This window comes from Melopsittacus undulatus, chromosome Z, assembly GCF_012275295.1.
Source record: "Melopsittacus undulatus isolate bMelUnd1 chromosome Z, bMelUnd1.mat.Z, whole genome shotgun sequence".
Lineage (NCBI taxonomy): Eukaryota > Metazoa > Chordata > Aves > Psittaciformes > Psittaculidae > Melopsittacus > Melopsittacus undulatus.
This window is the reverse complement of record NC_047557.1, coordinates 77,511,029-77,537,060: the sequence shown is the minus strand read 5'-3', so window position 1 is coordinate 77,537,060 and position 26,032 is coordinate 77,511,029. Positions and strand designations below refer to the sequence as shown.

At 35.1% G+C, this 26,032-nt stretch overlaps 1 protein-coding gene across 1 annotated transcript in view; it reads right to left on the bottom strand.

Annotated features, from left to right (window-relative positions):
• Positions 1–22,167, bottom strand: part of ADGRV1 (adhesion G protein-coupled receptor V1) — a 264,845-nt gene extending 242,678 nt beyond the window's left edge. Inside the window, exons 1-10 of the mRNA XM_031046194.2 lie at positions 21,985–22,167; positions 20,160–20,309; positions 19,217–19,312; positions 18,043–18,147; positions 16,807–16,920; positions 13,278–13,843; positions 11,725–11,995; positions 10,605–10,934; positions 7,585–7,761; positions 6,903–7,126 (exon numbers count right to left, since the gene is read on the bottom strand). Of these exons, the coding sequence (XP_030902054.2) occupies positions 6,903–7,126; positions 7,585–7,761; positions 10,605–10,934; positions 11,725–11,995; positions 13,278–13,843; positions 16,807–16,920; positions 18,043–18,147; positions 19,217–19,312; positions 20,160–20,309; positions 21,985–22,167 (2,216 nt within the window). The remainder of the gene's footprint in view (positions 1–6,902; positions 7,127–7,584; positions 7,762–10,604; positions 10,935–11,724; positions 11,996–13,277; positions 13,844–16,806; positions 16,921–18,042; positions 18,148–19,216; positions 19,313–20,159; positions 20,310–21,984) is intronic.
• Between the last annotated feature and the right edge of the window lie 3,865 nt (positions 22,168–26,032).

Sequence of the window (26,032 nt, the reverse complement as noted above, 5' to 3'; positions counted from 1 at the left end):
GAAAAGAATAATAATAATTAAAAAAACACAACCAAACCACACAAAAAAAACCACAAAGCTTTCTTTTTCTTTTCCAAACACTTATAACATTCATTTCATGAGAACACTACTTGCTTGGCATTTTCCTGTTTACAAATGGGAGCAAGTGGGCAGCTCCCACTTAGAAGAAATGATGCCATGACCAATTCAGCATGTCAAGACCCATTCATGGTTCACCCTACCAAGCACTCCTCCAAGAGCTCGATTACTGCCAGCCTCTATGCCTTCACACAATGGCACCAGAAAATTGGGTTTATAAATAGCCCTTCTTTAAAAAAGCATAAAGCATTTACATGCCGCCACGACCTGTTGCTTCATCAGTCTGCTAAAGTAACCAACAAAAGCAGAGAAGCACAGTGGGAGCTGCAACAAGTACATATGAAATACTATTTTGGCACTAAATTACATCAAACTTTATTTTTAACAATTTTTCAATTAACCAAATTATCAAAGTAAAATAGCAATATAAAAATATAACATACAAAAATACAAAAATAAGAAAAGAGTATTTGTTAATCTCTCAATTGGTCCATTTTGGCCAAGTACTTATAATAAACATTAAGTCAGATAAAGGACAGTATTGTTCTGCAATAGCAACCATGAACTTTGACTTTCTTTATCTAAAATAAAATATATATTACATATAAAACCTGTATCTCCTATCAAAATACCGTAAATGGATTACCACAGCATCTACAAACTGACATACTGACTTCACTAGTCTCAAAAAGAATTCAGATTCAGAATTCAGTAGAGATAAGAGTTTAACCAAAAGTTTGAAAAAATAAAGCAAGAACACTGCTCGATTCTTTCTTTTAAGAGATCTGAATTAATGGAACTTTCTCTTTGATTTTCAGTGTAGCTAGATTTAAAATACTATATATTGAGACATTTTCCCTTCTTTCAGAAATCTACGCAGAAGTGTTACAAAACCATCAAAGTATCAATACAATGAAAAGATTAAAGAGAAAATTCCAGAGCCAAAATTTATGCTAATTATTTATTATACTGCTTTTAATGCTAAAACTTAATTGTATCATTAGCTCTTAGTAATAAAATTTACAACAGAGAATACAAATGAGCCCTTATGTCAAGTGAGTTCTTGATATGTATGTATAAGTTTAAGCAGCTAAGACATAATTCATCAGAAAGTGACAGGGCATGCCAAAAATACATAATCTTTCAATTTTATGAAGTTACGCTGCATGAGTCCAAACAAAGCTGAGTCAAAAAAGCCTGTTAAGATGAAATGAACAGTAGTGCTAGAGTCTAATAAGGATCAGAAGAGTACTCTTCTGGATCAGAAGAGTACTCTTTCACTCTTCTGGGTATGTGAAACCACCTCTTTTTCACTCCTGTAACAGCAGTGTAGAAATAGAACAAAAAATACTATTTAGAATTTCCAAATGGTTTGCACTGATGGGGGTATTCAGAAGCAACAATAAAAGTTACAACAGCTTCTTGTATGCAGTCGCATAGCCATTCCAAGCAGCTCCAGTTACTAGAGACTACTCAACTGGGAGTAAGGAGACAGAATCATTCAACTGACTAGGTTGGAAAAGACCTCTAAGATCATCAAGTCAAACAGTCGCCCCCGCATTGCCAAGGCCACCACTAAACCATGTCACTAAGGGCCTCATCTACATGGTTTGTGAACAGTTCCAGAGACAATGACCCCCACCACTGCCCTGGGCAGCCTGTTCCAATGCCTGAACACCCTCTCTGTGAAGAAATTACTCCTGATTTCCAACTTAAACATCCCCTGGTGCAGCTTAATGCTCTTTCCTCTTGTCCTATGCCTTGTTACATGGGAGCAGGGACCAGCCACCTCCTGGCTCTAATCTCCTGTCAGGCAGTTGTAGTGAGCGATAAGGTTCCCCCTGAACCATCTCTTCTCCAGACTAAACCCCCCCATTCCCTCAGCTGTTCCTCATCACACTTGTGCTCCAGGCCCTTCACCAGCTCCGTTGCTCTTCTCTGGACCTGCTCCAGCACCTCCATGTCTCTCTTGTAGTGAGGGGCCCAGAACTGAACACAGGATTTGAGGTTCAGCCTCATCAGTGCCCAGTACATGGAGACAATCACTGCCCTGGCCCTGCTGCCACACTGGTGCTGATACAGGCCAGGATGCTGTTGGTCTTCTTGGCTGCCTGGCACAAGCTGGCTCATGTTCAGCTGTTAGTCAGCACCCCCAGGTCCTTTTTGTCAGCAGCTTTCCTTCTCATTGAGAAAGCCACTTACCTTTCTTTCTCCTCAGCTTAACTTTTTCTATAAAATGGCCATCTGTGGACATGAAATTTCAGTTTTACCAGAGAGCATAAGTGCTGGCAATGTTTATGATGCTGATATAAAAAGTGCAATCTCAAAGTGTTTAACTGTGCTTTCTGCAATGAAACAGCTGGAAAAAAAACAGTTCCCATATTACATATCTCATTTGACACTACTCTTCATTAGGGAAATCATTTATTAAAAAAAACCCAAACACTAATTGTTATTTAGCAAGAACTACAGATTAGTTAGGACAACTAACAGAAGCTTCAAAATGTTTCTTGCACTTTTTTTATGCATAGAGTACTACATAACAGCAGAAAGATTTCTTACTAAGTTTAAAGCAACATGTTAATTTCAAAGTTATTAGCAACAAAACACCACTGCAAATAAAATAAGATTAACAGATGCAATGTTGTCAAAATTGATAGCTTTGGACCAAGGTCTGGAATTCGCCAGAAAACGAATGTTTTGAAAGGCACCTGAGGAACTGATTTGCAATTGTGAATCTGTATTGCTGTTACTCTTAAAAACACTTTTCTCTAAAAACTTTCCTTTTTATCAGGGTATCTCAGAAAAGGTGTATTCTGATTGCCTGTGGAATGTGACTCAACATGTTTGCTAGAGCTGTAGTCAGTGTTCACCCCTTCTTCAATTTTTTTAGGATTATCTACTGATTTAATTAACGGGAGGACCTAGCTTTAAAGTAGGATTTGCCACATTATAAAATCCACACTGCTTCTCATCAGAGGGAACACCTTCTCTCCAGGTTTAATCCAACAATTATTTGATTTTGAAGGCTATTTTAATTTTTGTTACTCATAGTAGGAGATATGGTGTTATTCTTCTAAAACTAATAAAAGTTAGCAGTAGATGTCCAGCAGCACTCAATTAAACATCCTAGAAAAAAGTCTTATTTAAGCATTCAGACAAAAGTCTGATCAAACCCTTGAAGAAAAAGATGTTTTACAATTAAGAGTTCATTCATATAGCATCATATGTATTACTTAATAGAAAAATTACTTAAGAAAGATAAAACACAGTCTTGAAACAGACACTAATCACAGGAAATCACAAGTCAGGAGAAAATCTCAGCTCCATGAAACAACATATTAGTGTTTCTCTGTATGCCAGTGCAGACAGCAACCCAAAAGATGTAAATATTACTTGAGCTCTGAATTAAGGACCATAGGCAGTATGCACTGCTTTAAATGGGCCTTCAATGATTTGCTAATTTTTTGTCATGAAATAATCTCTTAAACATAAAAATATTACACTGACATCTCACAATAAAACAGTCAAACCTGTGTTTTGCTTTCCAATTAAAAAAAAAAAATCTATTCTCTAAATTTACTCAAGACACAATGTAAGCCTTGTATCACATCACAGAAATCACCAGAACTACAAAAATTCCCCCCCCCCCACCTTACTTCAGTTTTGCTTTATTACATATAGTAAACAAAATTTATGTTTCAACATATGTATATGAATCTGTTTTGGTATCCAAAATCATATGAGACATGATTCAAAAAAAATTTGAGCATAAGGAAAATTTCAACAGTTACCTGTTTATGGATTATCACTTTCACAAATTAAAATCAATGCTGTTTGCACATCCCAAGGTCCACGAGCTCTCACTGTCAGCAAACAGAACCTCCATGCTATAGAGGTCCTGGCCCTTCACTTGTGCCCATTGCCAAATTGATTGCTGTGTATCTGCACTGTACTGAGGGGGTGATGACTGCCAACAGAAGTTGTTGTGCAGAAGGAAAAAAATAACAATCAGATTTCTAGAAAACTGATTTCTATTTGTGCTTACCAGGTAAACTGAACAAACCTAGTGTGTATATATGCTTTCAGAAAGCATACACACAATTTCCATAGCCTGTTCCACCCACATTCAACAAGAAGACCAAGTCTTCTTCTTTCTTATACAAATTTCACTACAGACATATGGTTTTATTTATGTTTGGTCTCAGTGCAGGCCTATTCAGATATGGGCAGGCATTCAGCCTGAGCTGCTCCTAAAAGAAGAAAATATGAAGAAGCCTCAGTAGGTACAGGACTGTCTTGCATCTTTATTACTCATCTGTCCTCTTTGGAAGCACATTCTTCATGATATACATTGGCCTCCATTTTGTGGACAGAATTTAGAGTTATTTTTAATATCTATGGCCTATGGACAGAAGCCATAGAGCAAGGAAGAAAATACTATTTTTAATAGCTTAGTTTCTTTCAAAGCTCATTTAAAATGTAAAATGCCTTAACAACACTACTGAGTTGTAAATAATACACCCTTGTTAAAACTAATTATTTTTATTATTTTATCTATGCTATTACTAATTGCAGTAAATAGAATGCTTATGAACATATTTCTATGTCTATGGGTCCATTAAGGTTCTTACATGCTCTATTTTCCTACTGACTTATGCTACAATTTATAAAACAGTACAAGCACATCCATAGCACAGTGCCTTTTTGTTTTCATGCTAATTCACTACTGCTGTGAGGTGCTGGCTCCCAGGCCTTGAAAACTGAAATCTTCTGTTCATCCACAAAATAGAAACTATGCAGAAGGCAATACCACAGGCTTGCACACATAACCCTGCCAGTATACTTCAACATTGATTTGAAGAGCCATCTCAAATACTGAAAGGATGATCTTTGCAACCATTTAATTCTTGGCTTCTGCTAATGTTGAAGTTGCCAGGTTTCACTCTTAGCCTTGAGTGATGCTAGCCAGGTCTAAAGAAAAGTTCAGACTTTATCTCCTTCTTGCTTACTTTTTTTTCTACAGGCCAGATGACCTGTTCTTTACTTCACTCTCTGACCTTGCCAAGTGTGAGAAAGCTGCTTCCTGTGGTACACTTTTTACCAGCCACCTGCTACTTCCACCATGCACAGTAAAGGCAGAACACTGGTTATGTTTGTTCAGCTGCCAGTTCAATCATCATTGCAGATATCGTTTTCAAGACACTGGCCAGGCTTACTACTCAGAATGAGCAGCAGAAAGCTGTAGTTCCACACAGTTACAGGGCTGTCAGAACTTGAAAAGTTAATTTTTTTATGCTGTCCACTTCGTCTATCTATTTATTTGTTTCATACCCTTTTATTTGAATATTTTGGTCACCATACACAACTTCTTCACAGTCAGGTTGAATGGGGCTTTGGGCAACCTGTTCTAGTGGAAGGTGTTCCTGCCTGTCGCAGGGATTGGAAATGGATGAGCTTTGAGGTCCCTTCCAATACAAACCATTCCATGATTCCATTATTAGCATTCCACTTTGTGCCAGAGACTCTAATTACTTCCTTCAGATGAAGCAGTTTCATCCACTGGAAGGAAAGCAGAGAACTGCTGCCAGCAGCCTCCATTTGTTTTTGTCTTGAACAGGACTGTCTTTCCAATGCAGGGAGTAATCATGGTAGAGTGAAATAACTCATGCTGCACTAGATGCATCTGCCAGCCAGCTTTTGCAGAAGCAGGCCAATCCTGTAATGGAATAACACTTTTCTGTGTGATAGAATGATGATCAAAAAACAGGCTTTCCATATCATGATTAGCAACAGTTTGAGGGTGGTTGCTGGTTTGCTAGTATGTAATCAACATGGTTATCTGCTGTTGGAAATTCCAAGAACTAGTCTGTGTTTTCTATATAAGAAAAGAATACTTCTGCATAAGAAAAGGACTCTATAAGTAGTAGATGTTCAATGTGGATGCTGCAACTGGCAGATCCCTATTAGTATGTTTCAAAAAAAATTGGAAAAATATATGCTAGAATACTAGCAGGTAGTAGAAGAAGTGGTGGTATTTCTAAACTACACAGACAACTGAATTGTTGGAAGCAGCACACAAGACACAGACAAGATTCTCCTGCTAGTAAATCAAAGAGGAAATACAGCTCTGGATATGAACTAATTTAAGTATTCTGAGCAGCGTTCACACACAGATAATAGCATCTCCTGAGGTCTCTTACAGCCTTAATTATCCTGTAATCCTAAACTCATAGAGAAGGGAGACTAAAATGCTGTGCTTCAGAAACACCATTGCCTTCCTTGTAGCCAAAAAGTGTAGTGATAGTCACACTGGAATATTTTGGAAGCCAGGAGCTGTGAGGAAGCATCTAATTACCAAGAGCAAGCAATACTGAACATGCAGATCCAATAAACAAAAACCCGATCCAATTCTGCAACAATACATTAGCTATAAATCTTTTTCTGTCAGAAACAGAGGTATGTGTCGCTTTCTACTCATCATCGTCATCATCGTTTTCCCCATTATCTCACTGAATATTACTTTTATAAAAAGATACATGCTTTAACCAACAGCTGTAATGAAATATCAAAGCTGAAAGAACTTTCTAAATAGCAGACATTTTCATCAAAATATCAACAAAATTAGGCAATAAATACCACAGTTTCTTCCATTGATCTGAAGTCAAAGAAGAATCCATACACAGTCTGAATCAAGGGCCTAATATTCATTCAGACACATAAACACAATACAGGCAATGCCTCTAATTAATACTGCACTAATTTGTTAGATATGCATTATTACAACTGATATATATATATAAATAAAGGTTAGGGTAAAATACCTGTCCAAAGTTAGCAACACTGTTTCATTCATTTCAGGTATATCATCAGCTTTAACAGTAATGTTGATTGTAGTATCACTTTGTCCAGATAAGAAAACAACAGAACCATTAAAAGGACTTATATCATCATGGGTTACTGCCTTTTGATTGAGACCAGAGGGTTTCAAATTCCAGAACACAGTTGCTTGGCCATCAGTCCCATCTCGATGCAATGCAATGGAAACCTATGAAACACATGAGTTTCTTGTGATTTGGAAAACCAGATAGCTTTTTTACTCATACCTGTGTATAAAATGTGAAATCAAAGATGGTGTATCAACAAAAGTATATACTTTTAACCACTTAAAATATATGGGAGAAGCCAGATTATTAATATGACAAATCACTAATTAATCAAGATCAAGATCAAGACCTAACCAGTTTTAGATGCTCAGAGAGAAAGCAAAGTTCAACCTTATTTTTTTGCTAACAGATGATTTCAGACCTTAGATTTACAAGCGCTTTTTTGCCTTTTTTTGTTCGCAGTTTCTTTATCTGTTTAAAGCACCGGAATATTTGGGATCAGGCAGAACTAGAGGAGGGATTTTTCTCAATTAACTTCCAAATGTTACACTGAACATGGTAAACTGCTCATCTAAATAAATGTTCTATACTAAGGGACAATATAAAAAGGTTTACTTACCACTGTAGCAGGGGTATCTTCTGGCTCAGAAAGAATAACTGGAAGATTGCTAGTAAAGCCTATTTCTCCGTTTGCAATATCTGGAGTAATCCTTAGAGAAATATTTTGAATCCCTCCTAATCTAGGACTCACAGGTGGGACTGGAGGAATTCTATTCACCAGCTCAACAGTTTCCAGCTGTAGGAAAAAGAAAGAAAAAACAGCGAAATAAGAAGCCTTACTATCAAGTTAGAACAATTCTGACATTTCAGAATAAGTTTCACATGCAGGGAGCAAAACATTGCCAGAATAAAGTTTTCTTACTGCAAATGTGCAAGTGGATGTCAAAGAAATCAGATGGATATTGTTGAACTTTGTCAGGAGAATGGTATACGTCCCAGACAACTCATGTCTGTGTCCACAATTAGATGTATCTCCACAGAGAATGAACATTTGAGAATGGCTGAGTCACTGCTAGAACCTATGAATAAGGTACAGGCCCAAGGTATTGTCCTGAATGTTTTGTGCCATGCATTGAAAATTTGATGAAGTCACTGGAGCCGTAATAATTTACAGACTTGATGAAGTCAAATGATCTAATCTTTTTTCACTCATACAGCTTCAAGGACTTCTCTGTTTATAAGAACTGACACGCTCGAACTGCATTCAGAATTGAAAATCAGTAGCGTATTTCAAAACTGCAATCTCCTTTTGTTACTGGATTTCTGATGATTTATTTACTAGTATAAATAAATATAGAGAATATATACAATATATGAGAAATAGAAAAATGTTTACCCTTTCTTTAGATGGAATATATCACTCCCTCAACCCAGCAACAGTACTGACATAGCAAAGAAAGCTGAACTTGACTGTTTATATAGTTCTTTCAAGTATCATTTATACCATGTGCTTCTGTCTACATGCACCATTACAGTAAATGTTCCCACAGCTGATTTGCATATACTTCCGCATACATTTCACTAGTGCATGAGCCACCAATGACAACTACCTTTTAACTCCCACAAAGATGTTTTTTGCTTGGAGTTACCAGATATTACCATATAGTAAGGTTTTGCTGGAGCAGGGGAAAGTGGCCTTATCTAAATCCATACAGTGATCATGAATCACCATTTCAACTGATGAGTTTTAAATCCCTTCAATTCTGAAACCCAAGCTATATAAAATAATTGGGCTGAATGATATTTTGTTCTACCATTGCTTGAGTAACACACTAAAACATTCATGACCATTTTATATGATGATAGATGGAACTATTACGCAAATATCGTATTCAGTAACTGATTCTCAGGCATACCAGCTAGTTACTGAGAGTATGAGGAATATGTGGTGGGTCTGCTTGTTTCACTTGTTTTCAAAGCTTTTTTTAGACCAGGCACTGATCCTGAATTAACAATAGGCGGAGGACCACTGTGTGGTCATTAACTCTGTAAAGTTTCTGAAATACTACACAGCTGAAACAATTCATTTTTGTAAATGATCCGAATCCGGGATAGTAACTTTGATATTAAAGTAGAAATTAATGAAGAACTCGGTTACTGTTTTGGGATTTTATTTTTTTTTTTTTAGCTCAGCATTTCTTTTAAGGCAACTCAGTTCATTAGGAGAAAAGAATGCACTGTGAACTCGATAATGACAAGTAGTTGTTGCATTAGTAAATCTTCCTGCCCATACCAAAAACTGCACTTCAGACTAAAATATGTTATTTAATCAAAGATGTCACTGAAGAATGTTAAGCTCGGTTTTCCAGTTCCTCTCTGTTCTCTAGTTGTGTTTAAGCATGATTTTCTCCTCCATGATTTCTGAGTCAATCTTTTACTGTTCCTAGTACAAACTCTATAAACTTCTCATTCTAAACATGTTCACTGTGATTACTGTTTATTCACCATATAGAAGGATTGTCATAGTGATAAATTGGGGTATTTTTCTTCCTTCTCCAAAAGAAGTATTTTTTCCTGGAAAGCTCCTCTGATTTTGTTTATTCAAATAAAAAGATTTTTATGGTTCATGAAGAAAGAACAGAGCATCCACCACTCCCCCTCTCCCAAAAAGCCACAGTTTGAAAAGCTGGGCAAACTGCCTGAATTCTGAAATACTTCTTCTATGTGCATTTTGTTCACAGTCCACACTGCAATGCTATTTATAATTCATTTGGAAATGGCTTGGAAATAGATATTTCAATTCTCCTGATGATCTTTCGTATCTCACACAGATGTAAAACATACTAACCTATTCTAGTATTCCAGAATGCAATTACCCACCTAAATGAATGCAAAAAAAAATAACAATAGTAAAATAACGACATAATTCTGGCAATAATTTTTTTTTTAAGGGAATGAGGGAAGGAGATAGAATGAAGAAATTTTTCAAGATCCCAGAAGCAACTAAAACATCCTCAGTAGTTCTGTACTGTGTTTTTCTCCAGTGAAAAATGAAAACCTTCACTGGAAAATGAATTTTTTTCTTTAATTATTTTTTCTGGAAATACATTTTTTTTGTCAAGAACATAGTTTTAGTGATTTTTTCCAGCCAGTTTCAATTAGCAATGACAGAAATTATCTTCTTACAAATTACAAAACAAAAAAAGGAAAAAAATGGCCAAATTTATAATTTCTAAAGTTCTGCATGCTTCTGTAATTTAAGAACCTTTGTTCTATTAAACTGAAAGCCAAATGTAGCCAGAGAAAGTGGCAGACAAACATGCCTCAAAAGGTAACTAACTTCTGCAACACTGATCTCATTTTCTCAAATTCCATGATTAATACCTGAATCTTGTTATAACAGTCTACTTTTGAAAAATGGTGTAATTAGTAAATAATTATTAGGAATAAAGATCTTTATGGTATGTTTATGGAAGCCATCTCTAAATAAGGCAGTTTTATCTACTGAACTAATCACTTTTTTCTGGTTTATTTATTATTAGGTTGGAGTATTTTAATTAAATTAAAAGTAAAGAGACACTACTAAATTATCTTTTATATTACACAGGGCAAATAAGCCCCAAAATATAACTGCAATACCTGTATGAGGAAATGAGCCCCATTTTGAAGAAATGCGTCATTTCTTATTGGTATATTTAAAGCATGTTGTTTTTGTCCTTCTGTAAAGATGAGACTATTTCTTCTAGATGTATTTAGAATGCCACCTTTTGCTCTCTCAGGATCTAGAGCTCCAGCTGGAATATACAATGCAGTATAAACCAACTGTACATCTCCAACCACTCCTCTCTCCCTTGCAAAACTCAAGGATAAAAAACGCCCAGTAGGATTACTCTCAATCTTCTGATTCTCCAAAGGATAAAATTTTACTAGGCCATAAACATCATCGCTGTCCTGAATGTAAAACAGAAGCTGCAAAACAGAAAACAGCATCAATTACTCTATGCTACAGTTAACTACACACCATAGTTTTCATGCTTTCACGAAAGCCTGTGCTGTCATCATACATTTTTCTCTTTAGTGAACCTGGTACTCAAGAAAGAAATCAGATCTACAGCCCCAAAGATTCTTTGTGCACAAGCAGCACAACACTGATAGTGGCAACTCTCCCACTATGCATCACACATGTGCCAGAATGAGCTTTGAATAACTGTTTTTTTGGTTCAGCAGCCAAAGTGAATTATCTTAAAATGTTTTCAATTGTGAAAAATTTCATTTTATTCACCAAGTCCTTCCCAACCATTTTTGAGAATGATAAAGTAGGGACCTGAGTAATGAAGTGTAAGCAATGCTAGCCACCCTTTATTTAAAAAGGTTACAGTTTTAATCACCAAGCCCTCCTCCTGAAGCTGTTACTTTATGTAGAACACTCCAGTAATCATTAAGACAGCAAATGAGCAAGTGAAAATAACTTTCCTGCCTTCTCTTAGCAAAAAGTCACTTAAGACAGCATTCATGCAATGTTACATATACTGAGAATAATCTAAGCTGATTGCTACTGCATTAAAGAGATCTGGCTTTATATAGTATCCTCAGCCAAATATTTCAGCTATGGCTCTCTATATTAAAATTAGATCAAGAATTAATTTGTTTGATTTTTATTGAAGCCCAGTTTAGCCAATCAATCAGTACTATCAAAATTGGCAAAGTCCCATATTTCCTATTATTACCTCCCCCAAAAGAATTCTGAAAGCAGACTTACCTCAGATGGCTCACTGACTTCTGCACCTCCCTGTATTGTATGAGCTAAAAGTTTTAGAAGATAAGGCTCTGCCTCTTCTGGTATATCATCATTGATAATGTTCAGAGGAAGTGTTACCAGCATCTGTCCCTGATGAAAACATATCTCTCCAGTCTCTGGATACAGGTCTGCAGTCACAGGTGAGGGATCACTGCTATTTCGGATTATAACCCAGGTAACAGAAACATTTCCATGTGTTCCACCACTTCTTATGATTGTGATCCCCTCAAACCTATGTTTTTGAATGAAAACAAAACCCCACAATATAAAAAAATAAATACTGGTTTGCTTAGGTATTGATTCTCTGAAAGATTTACACTGACTTAAGTGGAATAAATGTTAACTGCTGCAACTGATATTTGAGTCTGGCTCAAAATTTGTGATAAAACACACAGGGAAGCCTTTCCTTAGAGTGCTTGTTCATGAGCTCTCTGAAATCTCTCTCAAGATATTTTTTAGAACTTACTTTTTTACAGCAATAAAGATACTGAGAAGTGAAGACTTCATGTTTTACATTTGTCTTGAGAAATACATGTCAAGCTTCAGAAATGTTTTTCTCTGTTAACTTTCTAAAGCATTTTATAAACTATATAAGAACAGTTGTTAGGCATGAACATTTAAATAATGATTCTGAATGCTCTGAGTAAGCTGATTTATTTGAAGATGTCTCTGCTTTTTGAAAGAGGGTTGGACTAGATGACCTTTGACAGTCTCTTCCAACCCAAATAATCCTATGATTCTATACTTTTTTGCTGCTGTATTAAAATATTGTTATCAATATTTATGATACTGGAAACAGCATGTTTTCCACTTCTGATAATCACATGACTACAAGAAAAAGTCTGGGAATCATGACTTACAAATTTTAGGAACCAAGATTTACTTCTTTACTGTGTATGAGAAAGCAAGATGAATGCTGAAGTGCTGGGCTTTACATACTGTAAAGTATTAATTCCAAACTGTTCTTAGTGTGAAACTGCCAATACTGTGTATCAGTTCTACCTGTAAAATTTGTACAGAGTTTTGATTTTAATCTCTCTGTAAAATTACAAATATTTAATTTAGTTTTAAGTTTAAACTACGAATTTCAGGGGAGGTAATCAACTTTTTTCTTTTTTTTAACAAAGATTGCTTTTGTATATAGCAAAAATTTACCAGGGAAGGAAGCCGGGAATCTATTTCCCACTTGTATAAACTGGTGTGTGGCAGCATCATAACTTTATTGATCCTGCCTTTAGATTCAGGGTTTTTCAGTATTCTGATATAGTTAATAAATACATAGTTTTTACATACAGTTCACACACAATAAATAACTTCCTTTGTAATTACGCATTCCCACTTCTCTGAAATCTTTGTAGACATAGCTGATAATAATAACAATACACTAAGTGATTTCTACATTATATTTTCAGTAGTAATTTTATATTTACTTTCAATGAAATCCTAAGGATGCTTAACAATGCCAATCAAACCCTTTAAACTGATTTGATACTAGATTTGAAGATCTGTAGTACCTTGAAATTTGGTCTTCATCAATGATAACAGTCTGAGCAAACAGGATACTGTCGATTGATAGTACTCCATAGGGTTTATCATTGGGTTGGATGGTGACATGAACAACAGATGGATTAACCAAAACAGCATCTCCATGCAAAGTGTCCTGAAGAAGCATAATCTGAAAGGTCTCTGCAATTTCTGGTATGGCATCATCAAGAATCTTAAATTTCACATATGTTTCATGAACTAGAGGGGGGAAAATAATAGTTGGTTTTGGCTGCAGGTCTAAAAAGTCTACATTAAGCTGTGCATGTGCTGTTGAATTCCCAGTTATGATGGCATATTTCACAGAGACTTCATGTTCGTCGGGTCCAATTAGGTTTCCACTCACATCCTTACCACGAACGACTTGAATTGTTACCACATCAACTTCCTCAGGTACCATATAAGCACTCTGAACAAAGCGCACAGGACTGTCATTTTTCGTTATATTAATCTGAACAGAATTTTTTGTGGTGTTGATTTCAGCACCTCCCTCCACGCTCCTCAGGTAAACAACAAACAATTCATCATTTTCAGGTACCTGGAAAAATAATGTTAGCAACTGGGTGTAAGTTACAATTTGCATGCCTACAGCACACTCTTAATGAGAAACATGCTTAATGTGTTTTGCACAAAAGGGAAATAATACAAACTTAACTGTTCATTTCACATTAAAGCAAACAGAAGTCTTGCTTTTAAGTTTGGATGAAAATAACTTCTCAATATTTAATGTTTCCATTTTCTAAAATGTACTTTCTGTTCTCTGGCAATACGAAAAAGAGTAGAAACCCAAACAAAATGAAAAATAGACAAGAATCAGAAAAAAACTAGTTCTTTCCAACTTGAGACTATGATGAGATCCAAATTCTACTTTTGGAAGCTAGCTCTATTTAGAAACAAATGTTCCTCACAGTTATTTAGATTTACATCTTGATTTTCTGAGATTGATACTCATTTACCCATACGCATGCCTAAGAGGATACAGGAATAACTTATGAACACAACTTTCCTTAGAAAAGGAACAAATCCTATATTCACACACCCCCACATCCCCAGAGAAAATTACCATCATAGATCTGAGAAAGTGTTTTCTGGAACTCAGCTATTAATTAGGCTTTGGCATTTCTACAAATGACTGTTTAAAACTACATTTTATTTTCAGCTATTTCTTCTCCAGTATCCAATGCAGCAGACAATAGAGAATGGATTATAAACTGAAAATTACAGAGTTTTTTTTCTTTATATTCCTACATTTTATACCCCACATTTTCATTTGCTAATCATATTTCACTGGAAACTGTGATTATTTTATTGATACATATTAGTAAAAGTAGATCTTTAAAAATAATTTATGATCTGTGCATCTCAGCCTTGCTGTGGACTCCTATAAACTAGCATTATTTGCTTCTGAGAGGAATTTCAGGGCAATACTACCAATTTTTTGCTAATAGTAATACTCTATTATAAAGTTGACAAATCCTTTTCATGAAGGTTTACTGAACTAAAGAATTCTGAAAACCCTGCTGTCCAATATTTCTTCTCTTTCACGCTCATTTGTTAATTGGCCACCCTCAGATCTTTTTCCAGGGCCAAGAGAGCAGACATGCAACTACCTTTAGAGTTGATGCTAATCCAATCTGCTGTTTGGCTTGTGGCAATTAAACTTGCATAATGTAGTTGGCTGATTCAGGGGGTTTTGTCAGCGTGAGAATTATAAGCTCTCAGTCATCTGTTTCTTGTACAACAGTTATTTTACCATAGAATAGATGCTAACTTACATTTCGTTTAGTTCACTCATTAATATACCACCTGGCACCATAAAAATGTACATTTAAGAGAAAAGTCAAAATGCATCTACAGAGTTTGTTGTTTTTGCAATATACATCTTAGTATCCCATATAAATGAGCCCGTCTGGAGTTCTTAATGGCATCATGACTGACTAATTAAAAAACAGTCAAACTTCAAAGACAACAAACAGTTTAAAGGATTTCCAGTGCTGCCTTGCCTCTTTCATTTTTCCTTAACAAAGTTTCCATTATTCCTCACTGAAAAAAAGGAAATCTATACAATCAAATAACTGTATATGTAGTGCTGTGGAGATCAGATCTGCAGTCCCCTAGCTTCTGTAGGAAAAAGGCTACCCAATTCAGAACAAATCTTGTTTTGTTTTTTCTCTCAACTTCAGATCCTAAAAGCTCAAAGTTCTGAGAGTAACATTGGCTTCTTGCAAATTCCATTATCATCACCATCAATAAAGGGCTTTTACACAAATTTAATCTTTCATGTATACCTGTGAGGACTTCCAGTGGACCAGCCACAGCTGTACAGACCAAACTCTGAGAAACAGAACTTTGAGAGCATTTCTGCAAGGGGAAAAAAAACCTCATCACATCCTCCCAAAAAGCCTAATGATTTCTATCTGTGTATAAGTCACAGAAATTAGTCTACATCTAATCTAAAAAAAAGGTTTCTGCACACCAGTCCAGCATACTCTCTTAAGATTAAAAATATCAGTACAAATGTGGAAACCCAGGTTTTGCAACTAACAGAAATATGCAATAAAAAAGGCTTACGGGTTACTACATATAAATGTATTTTTTCCAAAGATCAATACAAAAATTGAAAAAATTTCATTAGCACCTAGTGTTTATGTGTTTCACAAGATTGCCTTTCTTTTATGAGTTTTATCTATTTTTAGCAATTTTAAAAACATATTTATACCTTGTAACCTATCTATATAAAAACATATACATTTATCCAATCTATATTTTTGTTGTGAATATTCAGTGTGTTATATTCTTTCATAATGTCTTCTCTTCACATGATTGTGAAACAGGTTAACAAAGAATAAACTGGATTCCTAGGCGCTGTTAACTGAAGGCAGAGAAGCTGCACAGGCACCATTGAAGATGTAATAAAAAATGTGCCATGTGAATAAAGTTACAATTAGATCCCTTTTATTAATAAAGACAAAAAGGATAGCCTGTGTTCATTAATCAAAGATAGCCTGAATTTGCAAGGCAGAAAATTAGGGAAAAGCAGAGCAAATTTAAAAAAGAAAAGAAAAATAATTTCTATAGTTTTCTTTCTAAATTAAATAGTTTAATATTAAAAAGTTAAATATAGAAAGATCATTCTAGTACGTAAACCTGTATCTAGTCCTTGGCCATACAACAAGGACCTCAGTATTTCATCTAAAAAAAAAAAAGTATAAAACTTTCCTGATTATACATTTACTGCAGTAGCCCCTTACAAGTCTAGTCAGAGCAGCCAGAATACATTTAGAAACTAAAAATACCCACTGATGAGAACTACAGAGGTAGTAGCATTAGAAGGATAAAATGAGGGCCATAAAGCCAAACTTTAAAATGACCTTATTAAGAAGAAGCACTTTGAACCTTATTTAAACCAAGCATTTTTGTAACTTAGTACTCTAAGTTTCTCCAGAACAGCAGTTAACCTTCTACACATCCAAACCAAAAATTAAGTCAGCTTGTTCTTACCTGATCATCAAGCACTGTTACATTATAAATCAAGATTGACCTTCCAGGAGTAAATGTAATATTTCCTCTAGCTGGACTTAAGTCTTCTTCAGCTGGGTTTGGTCCATCGTTTATCTGCAAAGAATTGATTTTACAATGAGAAATATATAAGACATGAATGCAAATCTGGCACAAGTACAATAATCAGTTTGTGACATGCAAAACAAATGATTATCAATTTAGTCATCTCCTTCTCATAGGCACAAACATCCAGTTGTGAAAATCTGTTGGTTTTGACAGATGGAGTAAACAAGAGTAACCACTCTGAAGAATTTACTTATTGCCAGAAAAAAAAAAGAGGAAAAAAGCTACTTCCATATGGGTCTACAAAGACTCTTTGGGATCTACTGATGCATAAGTGACTCTTTTATATGACAAAAAGGATATTCATTCTAATTTCATTTAAATAACTATTATTTCATAATAAATACCAAGACGATATAATAGCAGTTGCTAGTTTTGTGTCCTTTTTATCTTGACCTGTGATATTATAGGAATTACAGTTAATACTGAAACCTATGAGGCAAGGAAGACTCTCAGAAGCAAAACAAGACCAGAAAACTGATAAATGCTCATATGACAGAATTTATGTGTAATTTTAAAGTAGAATCAGATCTAGATAAGAAAAAACAAACCAAACAAAAAGTCCCCCTCCAAAAAAAACCCACAAAATAACATTCAAACTAAAGACATAATTAATGGCCTAAATATTCAATGTGCTTAATTATTTTGAAAAGTTTAAGTTCAAACTGAAGTCTTAAAGAATTTCAGTAAATATTGAGTTTTCATACTTGCATGCTCAAGGCTGTCAGAAGCATCAAAAGCTCACTCAGATGTTTCTTTGTAAAATACAGATACATTTTGAAGAAATATTAAATAAGACATTTCTTACACACTTAATACACATTATCTTCTAGTAATAGCAACTAATGCTGTCTCAAATATCTTCCTAAGTGACAGAGAACACTGAATTTTCTCTAATGTCTCTTAATTTTTCCTCAAATTAAACAGTCAGATAATTATAATACTTTCTAATTGACAGGTATTATCTTTTTATTTTATGAAACAATTTTAACAAATGTAGACATAGGTATTTTGCCCCTCTTATCACTGCAATAAACACTTTGATAAGGTATGATTATAACTTCAAAGATTCATCCAACAGACTAGTGTATGAAGCCTTTTTGATAAACTCACCTCAAAAGTTATGGTGACTGTCCCGTAGGTGCCTCTCTCCCTAATTAGAGTGAGAGGCACAAATTCATTTCTGTCCCTGGGCTCATTCACTGTGATTAAGGCAGACTAATGAGGAAGAAAAAGGACAGGCTATCAGGCACAGATCAAATATCACAGCAGAAGGAAGAAACTGTTACCATAGAAATACCAAACTCCCACAGACAAGTTAATCCAATCTGCAAACCAGTCCACTGATGGCATACATTTCCTAGCAACCAATTAGTTCAGCTAATAAAAAGCATTAAAGATTTCAGCTAGAAATCATCACAAGTTATGCAAGCAGAGTAGGGGTTTTTTATAAATTAACGTAATCAACATACACAAAGCACCAGCATATTAGCACTGGTATGCATAGGAGTTCCTAATGCCATTAAAAATAGATTTTCTCCATTAAAAAGTAATTTATTAGGTAACTAGCTAAATGGGGTCTGTCTATTAAGCTGTCATGGCTGAAAGATTTTCAAGAATTACACCAATTCATGGAGAAATATGGCTTAGTACGGCCAAGCTAAAAAGTTCTTGTGTTCTTGTGCTTTTTCAAGGAAGTCCTCCACAAATATTATAATGCTGACAATAAGGCACAGTTTCTCTTTCTGCTAACACAAATTTTGAATTATTGCTAATACCCTTTGCACCACTAGAGTCACACCAGCGTCTTGTTGCAGCTGTTAAACAATGCATATATCAAGATGATGTTCTCTCAACTTGAGTGTAAAGTATGGAATTTCTTACTAAACATAGGGAAATGTATATATTCTCAAGATTCCCAAATGCATTTTTAGCTTTCCTGTACTATTACTCCTCACTTCTTCTCTGTGTATTTAGATCTTGACTTACAGATGGCAGGGGCAGTGGGACTGAAAAACTAAAGTTTTATGCTTAACATGAACATAGATATTCATCCAAGAGTGAGACTCTCAGGCTAGGCCTGAACACCTAAAAACATATAGAAGTACTAAAGCTTTATATATGTATGAATTACATACATATGTATGAATTACCTCTATAGATGTTTTCAAAGATGTAACTCAGAATCAGTTTTCACTGGATTCAGCTGAGTAACTAAACAGCCTCTGTGACAATTTCACCTTTATGTTTTCTAAAATTTTCACATATACCATATAAAAAGCCATACCATGTTAAAAGATATTATTCCAAAGGCATTGTCATTTGACAAGATTGTTACAGTGACAGATTTGGGTGAGCCAAGCTTTATCGTTGCAGATGGTTTCTAAAATTAACAGAATAAAATAAGGCATTAAACATGGTGATCAGTAAAGCTCACACATTTCAATTCACTTTTAAGAATAAATATTAGCCTGCGACAAATAGTACGTCTTTTTGTTATATATTACAATGAAAATTGCTTAAAGTAATAGAATGCACTGAAGTAATTCTTAATTATTGAGGAAATGCACTCTATACAGTCAAAAACAAAGTGCTTGAAACAAACTTTATAAATGACGTATCATAGTTTGGCAATCTATTAGTAATACCATAGCAATAGGGAACTAGATATGAAGCACGTAGCACTGCCAGGAACTCCAAAGTTGTTCTTTTTTTCCTAATATTTGAATAAAACTGAAACTTTGAGGCTATTTTACTGATACCAGCTAAAGGACACAAACCTTTAGAGTGTTGTGAAAAAGAGCTACATTTACAAATCAAAGAAAGAAGGAAGGAGAAATAAGTGGGTTTAAGAATTTATTTGGTTTAGGTAAGTCTTGTTTACCATCTTCTGAAGGGCTGTAAGTCTTTCACTTTCTTTTGCTACTTCCAGGCATGGTCTATGCAGGAAGACAGGAAAGACTGAGAGTGTCTTCACAATCTAATGTCCACAGATTAATGCAGTGCCCACTGCATTCAGTTTCAGACTATGTCTACATGGCAAAACAACACCACACACAGGAGTGGCAAAACCTTCTAAAGCACAGTAAGCACTATCCTGGCTAGTCTCCATATTTTAGCTTTTAACTATTAGGATTCAGATTCCACTGAAATCTGTGGAATACAATTAATTTCTGTTACATTACCTGCTGTTTCCTGGGGAAGAGATAAATTGAAAAATTCAGACTTACTGGTAGTGTCAAGTAAAATGTGAATGTCTCATCAGCCTCTGGAAGATCATCATCACAAACAGATATATACACTGTTCGATTTGTCTCTGTATCAGGTATAAATGCAGCTGCGTATGTGTCAAAAAAGTCTCCTGTGTTTTCTCCATCAATCTGCAATAAATATACAACTGAATGCCACCTCCTTCCCCCACTATCTTCTATAATATTATTCTGGACTCATTTAGCAGACTTCACACACTCTTCTTTGCACATAAATCTCCATGTAATTTCCCCATACTGCCATACAGTCAGTTTCTGGACAGAAGGAACAGATGATAGCCCCTTGTATCCATGTTGAGTAACCAGAAAAACAAAATAAATGCAACACTTCATTAAGAATCGCTTATTACTTCCTTCCTTTGCAACTGGGTATCTTCTGCATAATGCATCATATGACCAAATTTTAACGGAAAAGCTGTTCCTAGCAGAGATCTGGATACCTTGTAATACCCTACCTCCATTGAATTTACCCTAAGATGTAACTCCAGCTTCCTGCCCCACTCTAGGGACTAGAAGAAGCCTCAACGTTCAATGTAAATTAAAATCTTAATTGCCAAAATTGGCAAAATGAAGTCTTCTGTAATGAACAGCCCTGTTTTCCTTTCAGTCAGTAAAAGAAAAACCACTGATTCTACTGTGAGTAAGGTGGCCAGAGGAGAGATTATAAAGACAGCAGCATCAAGACAGGAGGGTCTAGGTTAAGTTTACAGTTGGAAGCTGAGACTAAATGAAGAGTAGCAACTGAATCAGCATAGCTGCCACACCTGAAACTACCATCCTTACAGGCACTAAAGGCGTGAATAAACCATTCTGAGAAATACTATTTTTGCTTTGAGAACACTGAAATCAGAAGTTCAGTGAAGAGGAAACAAAGCATGGCAGATATTTTTGTGGCTCTCACTTATCACAGGACATAATGGCAACTACTTTTAATGTATCTAAGCCAACACAAAGCAAATAGCTCTTACAAAAACAGGCTATAAACATCCTCCTAAAAGAGCAGCTCTAAATATTAATGTTACACACAAATTTTGGAATTTCAGGTCCTTAATAAGGAATTCTGCTTGCTACATCAGTAAACACTAGTTTCAAAATACAGCCACATTTTCTCAAGGTTTTCTCCTCAGATCTTAATAAAGTGTGAAATCTCTACAGATCAATTTCTATTCCTTGTAATTTCTAAGACATATGCCAGTTACAGGCGAACAAAATACTGTACAGGAACATAGAGAATTTCTTTTGTCTATAGACAGTGGAAATTTATAAGCAGTACACTGCTGTATTCTCATGCCATACCACATAGATCTTGCTCCATACACATATGATCTAGCACACTGAGGGGGTTAAACTTTTAAGGGAAATACAATTGAGATCATGTAAAAACACTAACTCTGATCTCCAAATGAACTGAACAATGTAACTTTTAAAATTCATACAGAAATCTGACTCAGACTCAAACTGCAGAATCTACAAGTAATCTGGAACAGGAAAAATTGTTATATATCCACATTTTCACTATGTGCTCACAGACACAATGAAGATCAAATAAGCATATCAGTTTGAACTTCTGCATGAGCAGTAGGAGCTGGGTCCTTATTATATAATTTTGAAACCACTGATGCAACCAGCAGGAAGTTACAGAAAATGTGTGTTCCTTCTTCAAAGTAAAGCATTGTTCCAGTGAAATACAACCCTTCTTTTCACTGGCTTAATAATGACAGGCAACATTCAAAACTTCTGAAAGATGCTCATTTTTACAGAGAATATAACTGGCATAGTTTCTTACCGACACAATTGCTGTGATGTTAGCAGGCTTCCCTGTCCTTTCAATTACAAGACGTATAACAGTTGTACTTGTTTCATTAACTACAAATTCTGTTTGTCCACTGAACTTCACTTCTGTTTCTCCAGATGTGAAATGAAAGAATAATGCTAAAAGCAAATAAACTAATAAAGAAGAAGAGGGCATCCCTATAGAAAAAGAAAAGAATGATTATAAATAAATTGTGAATCTAAAATACATAAAACATTCTCCATTTGCCTTATCAATCCAGTCAACCCTTCTCAACCCTTCAAATACTGTGATTATCTTACGAGATTCAGATATGTGACGAAAATATGCACAGGCCTCATCTATAATCAAGTCAGATAATGTAATTAACACCTACATCTAATTATATTGTCATAATTTTAGTGTAGTGATTTTTAGGCAGCATTTATCAACTTCTTCTAAGTGAAGGTATATGTAGCTTCTTTTAAAAAAAGACAATGACACTGCCACAATTCATTTTCAACCAACAAATAATTAGCTTAAAGATTGACAGTTCTATTTCCACTTTCTTTGTCTCTCGAAATAAACAGGAATTGGCAAGAAGCGTGAAGGGTTGGATGTCTGCAGTCACTCATAGACCATCTTCTGACATCTTACAGACCACAAAATGTTCTTAAACATTTGCATATTTATTTGAGACTCTTTTCACTGCCTCTCTTATCCCATGATTCTTTCATGTTTTCTTGTAATGGAGAATTACTGTGATATATTTTAATTTCATTGTAACCTTTGCACACCCAGAGCTTTATTTTTATTTTTTTGTGCATAATGCCTGGTTTTCTGTTGATAAGACAACTTAAAGATAAAGTAGTTTATGTCTCCTACATTAGATTTATTTCTCCTACATTCTCGTACATTTCTTCTGTATTACATCTAAGTAATGTAAAATACAAGTTTAAGTTCCAGTGAAGTCCTCAGGTGTTGATAGCGTGAAAGATGCATTTTAGTGTGTAGTCACTATTTCATGTTACCTCTTAAGATTTCTGTACAAAAGATACAAACAATATTTCTGTAATTGCATAAATAAATAAAATGTCACTTTGCTTAAAATCATACTTCCAAGTACCTTACCAGAAAAATCAGGTAAATAATACCAATAAAACAAATACTTCAGAATATATCTGCAGTCCAGGGCAGATTCTGAGTGGCTTATTGTACACAATCAGGTAGCTTTAATCTCACACTGAACAGGGAATAGGCCTTCAAGCCACTAAAGTTAACACAGCTTCAGAAAGACTTCAAGACTTTGATTTATCTTACAATAAATTCTGGCTGGGCAAGGGTTAATTTTACATTGTGAGACCTTGAAACAAACTGCTTTCAGGCAAGTCCACAGACAAGATAGTAACCAACTGTTGATAGTTGGAAGTACAGTCAAGATAGCCATTAGTGTCTTGCAGAATTCCTACAAGCAAAGACTGCCAGGATGACAAAAATAGCTTATTTTAATTACTTGTAACAAAAAAATCACCTAATGCTGTACAGAACATCACAGAGGGAACATGCAAGCAATAAAACCAAGTGTAAAAAAACAGCACCTAACCATTTTCCCTGTGAAAACAACTATCTCTTTAGCAAGGTCTTTGAACAGAGTTCTGTGATTTCTGGCAAAAATGTCACATAATAAAATAATTCTGTTGCAGAACTTCACACCGCCATATACTTTTATTACCATTAATACAGCTCTTCAAGATATCCATGGCTCTTACTGGGAATTTAATATGTAACACTTTCAGGAACAATGCTCGATTCCTATATATCTATTTAGGAATTCTAGTGCAGAAAAAGATTACAGTAGGAATCAAAGATAAAACATATATTAAACACCTTGGATTTAAAATTGTCAGTATTTGCAAAGTTGACTGTGTTAGCTTGAAAGATGTTTTTGTCAGATTTATGCAGAACTGCTCTGAAAAATGCAGACCTTCAAGACGGTAAGAGAACAGCTGTCTAGCCTTTGTAAACCCTGAGACAATTACACTGTCTGCAGATGCAGGCATCACACATACTAAGCTGAGGAATTTGTTGACCTTTTAGCTTCAACAGTTACCTTGTCATAGACTTCACAAATATCTTCCCACAGTACATGCTTCTAGTAAATAATACTGAAAACATGATCCTTGAGAGCAAGAATACAAAGTTTAGAATTACTTGAATTCTATTACTTCTACTAGAGAGCATTCTAAAACTATAGGATTACTCCTGTGGAACAAGAGAGGTTTCATAATCATACCATCAATTATTTAGCTGGAGTGTATTTTTCCTTGTTACATTATTTGTACTAAGATTTACTCTCTACAGACTTCCAAAAGTAGTTTTTGTTCACTTTATATAAACTCAACTTTGAAAATAACAATTCGTTTTAAAAATTGATGTAATATAGTAAAAATATCATAAATCAAGACTTAGAGAACTCAGAACAAATTTATTCAAATTTCTGAAAAAGATACTATAGGCCACAGTATTTTACTTTATTAAATATAAACTCAATTTATACACTAAATTCTTACATAAAGTTATATGGATCACAATTTGTTCCTTATTAACTGCACTGCACAAAGATCCGTAGAAGTCTTCGCAAGATCAGCAAAGAAAAGATAACTCTTCCCACTCTTCCTCACCCCAGTATGTCACTAGTGAGTTTACTTTAAAAAAAAAAAAAAAAAAAAAGCTGAAAGTCTAGTCCCTGTTCACTGCTAATTTTTGGTCAACTTTGCATTTTGTGCATCAGATACTCCCTCTGCTTCAGCTAAATATTACTGAGTTCAGTTCTCTCAATCCAGGATATTCAGTCAAGCTTTAAAATTAATTAATGAGTCAAAGTCATTCTAATGTATCTAAAACAACAATAAGCAAAGGAGTACTTTACACCTTCAGGGTATGTACAAGTCAATGGGCAAACTATTCTGTTACCATATTCTGCCTAAAGCCATTTCAAAGCAGTTGTAGTTGATTGTAGGATCTGTGGTAGTTTAAAGCAATACTACATACTGAGGCCTAGAGGACATTTGTAGGGGTTTATAACAAGTTTCTGGAATCAGGAACAAAAGGAAATACGCCTCAAAAATTATCTAGACATTGTAATGGTTTTAAAGAATATTAAGTCTAAAAATCACATTATTCAACCATATAATTAAAAAAAGGTAAAGAAATCTAACTCAGGATTCTGACTGAATATCCTGGATTGAGTGCATTTTATGGCACTTTCTGAAGAGCATCTGAGGGGATTTTGCCAAATCCTAGTGTAGAAACCAGCTAAGAATATACTGATTACACACAGTAATTTCCACAGTAATCCCACAAATTATGGGAATACCATTTCTATGTGTTGCCCAGTTGAAGGCAAGGAAAGGTGGGTGTATGAAACTTGTTTCTCGTAACTGATGAATAAGCAGTTTACCTTTTCTGCTCAGTTTCTGTAACAAATTTTAGATGAAATTTTAAAGTTTATAAAGAATGAGAGATCTTTTCTGCAGACTTCTATGAAGAATGAGAAGTCTTTTCTGCAGCCTTTACACTGGTTTCCACTCTTAATAAATCAGAACACTTACGAATTAAAAGATCTCCTGGCTCTTTTCATAGAGGAATGAAGGAACCTACAGGTTAGTGGCACATGGAGAAATCAAGAAGGGAAATGAAAGGGCTGCAGAAGATTCCAAACCTGAAATGAAATGAGCATAAAATGCCAGATATAGAATGGAGAATGGTAAAAGGGGAGTTCTCTAAGAAAGAATCAGATGGAATTAAGGATTAAGTACCCTGTACCTCAGATTTGCCATTGCTGATCAGAAGAAACAGGCAGGTATGATGAAGCAGTACCTCTCCCACCTAGTAGCTACAACTAGATTATACTGCTCATCTTCACACAACTCGCTGTAGATTGCTGAAGTCTACAGACAGTGCAGCAGAGCATGTGTAAAACCCAGTGCACTTTTCACTGCCTGTCCTTGTCTACTCCCAGTGATTACAAATACCCAGCCAAGTAGAACATTCAAAAACTGGC